The sequence below is a fragment of the Metopolophium dirhodum genome, chromosome 1, assembly GCF_019925205.1.
Source record: "Metopolophium dirhodum isolate CAU chromosome 1, ASM1992520v1, whole genome shotgun sequence".
Classification (NCBI taxonomy): domain Eukaryota; kingdom Metazoa; phylum Arthropoda; class Insecta; order Hemiptera; family Aphididae; genus Metopolophium; species Metopolophium dirhodum.
This window is the reverse complement of record NC_083560.1, coordinates 145,399,801-145,405,551: the sequence shown is the minus strand read 5'-3', so window position 1 is coordinate 145,405,551 and position 5,751 is coordinate 145,399,801. Positions and strand designations below refer to the sequence as shown.

Below are 5,751 nucleotides of genomic sequence, written 5' to 3'. Positions count from 1 at the left end.
GTATATCGCTATTCGGCAAGAATGGTAGATCGTTGTGCTTATCATGTAATTTTTGTGGGTATGTTACATCCACCTCATACACTCGCCCTATGGGTGATGTGTCGTTCAAATCATCAAGTCCGTTTAACGTAGGTTCGACCCAGTTGAACCCACCGTACGGCATGTACTGCGACATTGCCCATCCATACAAGTTGTTACCTATAAAATTGAAAAAAAAAAAACTTAATAAGTATGAAAATATTATTAAGTTTTGAAAAAATATTCTTACAGTCCTGATATACTATCCACGATTTCTCTTTCGTCTCATCGTAGTCCGGGGTCTTTGCATTATTCGCCTTCGCATATCGTTTGCTCGCTTGAACCAATCCACCACGTATACCTATAAAAATAATTAAGATTAATATTATATATACACATTTAAAAAATAATATACTGACCATTCTCAAACATCAATAACATGTCATAATCTGTTAAAAGTGAAAGTTTCTGCCCCGTAACCTTCAGCATCGCATCGAAACTTAAGCCTAGGGCGGTGAAATAGTGGGCTGCGTCCAAGTTGTATGCCCTCATACATACGTCGTGGAAGTTTTCGAACACATCAGCCAACAGCAATACATCGATTTTCAAATATAAGTCTGAATACTCGCCCAACGTCGTACAGCCAAAGTGGTCCCAAACCAACTTCGCGTGCTCAAAGTCTTCCTCCTTTATCCTCGTCTCCTTCAACGTACTATAAAAACTCCTCTTACTCGGTAATCGTTCTTCATCCAATCGCTCCCAGCTATCTGTGTACTCGTATGGGTACACCCCCTTCTGAGTCACTAACGGCATATCTCCGGCGACAAAATGTTTCGCGGTTTCTCGGAAATTCTCAAGCTCTGGTGTCACAAGATTTTTTGCTAAAAATGACAGTCCTGATGCCATAAACCTGAACGTGTCTATAAATCGCATTGAAAAGGTGTTTGTGACGTATTTCGTAAATGATATAAATTTCTCCTTGCTGTTAGGTATTACTTTAATAGCTTGGGTGTCATGGCCAAGTTCTGTAACTATTAGATGCGCGTCATAGTTGGACAGGTTATGAAAAAATATAGGTATATAGTTTGGTGTTTGAAGTTTGAGATTGCACGCGTTACATATAGCTTTCCGGTATTTTCCAGAGAGATGACAGTGATCCGCCACCTTATGGTTGTCGTATGTAAAGTTAGTCTTACATAAATTACATAAATTCCATGAATCATGCGACTGCCGTTGTTCATGCGTGAAAACTATAGGTTTATTGGTCTTCAATAATTTTTCAATTTTTAGCGCCATCTCAGTAACGGTTTCAACAAAATGCCTCACCACGTCTGTCTTATTCTTGTTTCCTCGGTATAATATTGACTCTGTTGGTATGTCATGTTCCTCCAATAATTCCTGCGGTACGTTATCGCTCGCTTTCACAAAGAGTCCATAGCTCATCGCTTCATGTCTATGTAATATCCTCGTTTTGTCTCCTTTGCCCTCATCAGTCTTCGTCAATATCGTCTCAAAATCTGCATAAATTACTATGGGATGTCTTCGAGTCTTCTTCCACGCCTCGAATTCAGTACACTCACCCTCTTTTGGCATATCTGGTAAAATTGGTGTGTGTTCTCCGCAAATCAGCTTGTGTTGATTCAGCGCTTCCTGTCCGCTCAACTTGTATTTATGCAGCCTGTCATCGAATGATGTGAAACACCTCTTGCAAAACACTACTCTCCCTTCATGTTTTGTTTTTTGTCGTCTAACGAGCCGGGAAAAATTTGAAATATACACATAGTGTGAGTTTTTGTCGTCCGTCACCAACAACAAGTCAAAGTGGTTTGGTTTCTCCTCATCGACTACTCGCAGTGGGTACACTTCAGACCTGGGCAATTTCGGTATTTGTAACTTTTTTTCTAGTCCGTATACGTTAATGGAGACATTGTTGTTATTGTTTTCGAATTTATTAATATCGGATAGTGGTGTGGGGGAGGTGAGTCCATTAAAATTATATTTATCAGCGTGCTTTCTATAATTTTCTCCTACACAATATTTATATTTTTCGGATACATTATTTGCCGCATGTCTCGCCAAAATTGCCCACTTAAAACATTCCTGGTCTATGTTTGTGGATTTATTGTACCCTGTTTCCTGTCGATATACGTTGGCAACTCGATATACGACGAGCCACCCAACGGTGTATATTTATATATCGCCAACAACAAACCGTCTATTGACTCTAGAGAAAACCCACTCCCCCTCCCACTGTACTCATCTTTCTCCTTTATCAACTTTATATACGCCCTCTCTACAATCGTTCTAATGTCACTATCCGGATAAAGTTCTACCGCCGAAGTCTTGAATGCCCGGTTCTCCGACGAGTTTGGTACGTTGGGCCGGTTGTATGTTGCCTCGAGTTTCAAATTGAATTTAATTGCATGTTTTTTTCACGTGGGTTTTCAATAAATTGACTAGCTCAGGCATAAGCGGGCGGAGAAAGTCAGAATAAATCATTGTATTAGTAATAGTTTTAGCATAATACCAAACTATTTTACGGTTTTCGGACGACAAAATCTCAACAAACCCGGGTGACTTGACGAGATTCAATCTAATTTTTTTAGCGTTAGCAGCTGAGGTGGTATTGGCGGTCGAAACACGTTTCCCGTTAACGGCAACGGTGTATGAATCTTTAAAAAAAAAAAAACTAATATTAATATCTAATGAAATTAATTTAATGTCGAATCTATTAAAAATCTAATCAACCCGTGACTGAAAAATAAAATCTAACGACATGTATTTTAAAAATCTGTTTAACTTGTATTCGATTAATAAATCTAATTTAACGTTACGTATTTAAAAAAATAATCCACGGTGGATAAAATAAAATCAGCGGGTCTTTTAAAAATCGAATTAATTCTGATAAATTAAATAAAACTAACCTGTATCCTTAAATTCGTCCATTGCTTTCATACACAATAGATCGTCGTCGGATATCGCATTCGATCCACCGGCCGGGACATCGGGGACAAATATTTGAGGCGCGATCTGTATAACATCACCTTGAGTAGTGGCACGAGGCGCTCGTGTTGGATGATCTATGATTGGTGCAGCGGGCATTGGTCTCAAATGTTTTTGAATGTTGATAATACCTTGGGAAAAATAATAACAATAAATTAATATTGAATAAAAAAAAAAAATATAACATACCATGAATATTTTTCAGATGTCTATTGGCATGCGATTTATAGTTGAATGTCGATGTAAATACGGTACACGGAAAACGTATACTGGTATGAGTTATTTCATGTCGAATCAAACTGTCTTTTCGTCCAAAAACCGACGGACACTGCACGCATTTAAATATATTGGTAGGTAATTACGAGAGAGAAAAAAAAAATGTTTAAAAATTAAAACACAGAGTGATAATAATAATAATTGATTATATTTTAAATAATAAATAGGCAAATAATAAATGCTGAAAAAAACACGAAGGGAGCAAACGCATAGCACGTGTACAAGTAACTGTGACACACTGAACGCCGTTGACAACGGCATCTGCAGCTGGTGTAGGACAAGGTCGTATCGATAACAAAGGGATAATAGCCATCAATTCAATGGATAAATACGATTATTTGAACGTTTTCAAAAAAACCTACACCGTAGTAAAAATGTTGCTACATGATCTACATCTAAACGTCAATATTTAGATCCAAATTTATCTATATCAAAGATGTATGAGCTGTATGTGAAAGAATGTAATGAAACAGGTCAAAAACAAGTAAGTTTATCATTGTATAAAAAAATATTTTGTGAAAATCATAATTTATCATTCTTCAAACCAAAGAAAGATCAATGTTTAACTTGTGAAAAGTATAACAAATCTGCAAAACCTCAATCCAAAGACATGGTTATAAATTATGAAAATCACATCCGGAGACGTGATGAATCTTTTGCTGCAAAAAAATTAGATAAAGAACGAGCTACAAGTGACCAATCTTTTTGTAGTGCTACATTCGACCTTCAAAGTGTCCTCCAAATTCCAAGTTCTGAAGTATCAGCCATGTACTACAGTAGGAAACTTTGTGTATATAATTTAACATTATACGAGGCTGCTGCACCAAATAATGCATTTTGCTTTTTATGGACCGAAGTTAATGGTCAAAAAGGAAGCTCTGAGATTGGATCAGCATTATTAAAGTGGATATATCAACTCCCTGAACGTATTAAAGAGATTTCCCTGTATTCTGATACATGTAGTGGGCAAAACAGAAATCAATATGTTGCTGCATTATTTTTATTTGTTGTAATTCATACAAACATTGAAGTACTCCATCACAATTTTATGGAGAGTGGTCACTCATATATGGAGGTAGATAGCATGCACAGTGCTATTGAGTCAGCTAAAAAAAACGTACCAGTCTATACCATGCACGATTGGTTGAATATCTGTCGCCTAGCTCGTTCTCAAAGAAACAATAAAAAATGTTCTGGGTACTCTGTTCATGAATTATTATATACAGATATTTATGATCTAAAAAGTCTAGCAAGTATTTTAATAAAAAATAGAACTATTGATAACTATGGTGATCAAGTTTCTTGGTTAAAAATTAAAGTTATGAAATATGAAAAAAATAAAAAAGGGATAATACAGTTCAAATACAATTACTCAGACAATGAATATAGAAGTATACACGTGGGTGGAAAAGGTAGGCCTTCTAAACTTCCTGAAAATTTAAAAATGTTGTACGACAAACAATTAAAAATATCAGAAAACAAAAAAAAAGATCTCATGAAGTTGTGTAAGTCTGAAGCAATACCAAAAGACTTCCATAATTGGTATCAAAATATTCCATTCAGCTCAAAGAAGAAAGATACAATACAAATTTCAGATTCTGAATCAAATTCTGAATAGCATACCATATTTTAGTTATTATGAATTAACTATTTTTTTTTTATTTGTAAACAAGGTCGAAAGTTATTTTTTATTTTTTTGTTATTTTATTGTAAAACAAAGTTATCTTTTTATTTTTATTTTTTGTTATATTTATAATGAATAATATTTACTGTTAAAACTAAGATTTGGTTTTAGTAATATACAGTTTCAATAGGATTAAAATAGTTATTAATGTTATTTAAATAATAATACCTAAAAACAGTATTAGGTAATAACACATGTTACCTTCCAAGTTCAAATACTGTATGTTTATACCATTGTTAATAATAATAACATGCTGATGTACATTGTGCATTTTATATTACATTATAATTTAAATTAAAATATAAATGGAAAAAATGACCAAGTGCTTAAAATGCCACTTAGTCATTTTTTACCCATATTAAATTTCAAATTTTTTCAATTTAAGCTTAAAACAAAAGAAATTGAAAAAAAATTATTGAACATATTAATTATACACATTATTACAGTTTATATGATATCAATTTTGAAAAAAATGGATAAAAATTGAATTTTTCATAGCATATCTAAAAGTAAAATTGATATAACCTAAAACTATAAAAATACACTTGGTCAGTTTTTGCATGACGACGACGATATTTTTAAAAATGTTTTGAGCAAGTTGTAGGTAAAAGAAACTTATTCTAAAAGCAGTATATATCATTGTGAATTTGGTAACATAAAAAATTAATGTTTCTTCATGTCCAAAAAAAATAGGTCTCACAATTTAAAAACGTATTATTGTGTCCCTTTGGCAACCAAAGTCTGAACACACCTATGTCAAAATTACATAT

General features: G+C 33.9%; 1 protein-coding gene across 1 annotated transcript; it reads right to left on the bottom strand.

The window, feature by feature from the left end:
• Window positions 1-280: 280 nt before the first annotated feature.
• Window positions 281-3,120, bottom strand: LOC132933152 (uncharacterized). The gene is given in 5 exon segments (XM_060999471.1): window positions 281-379; window positions 499-2,132; window positions 2,135-2,450; window positions 2,452-2,690; window positions 2,943-3,120. Coding segments are annotated over 5 exon segments (2,466 nt in total).
• Window positions 3,121-5,751: the final 2,631 nt, after the last annotated feature.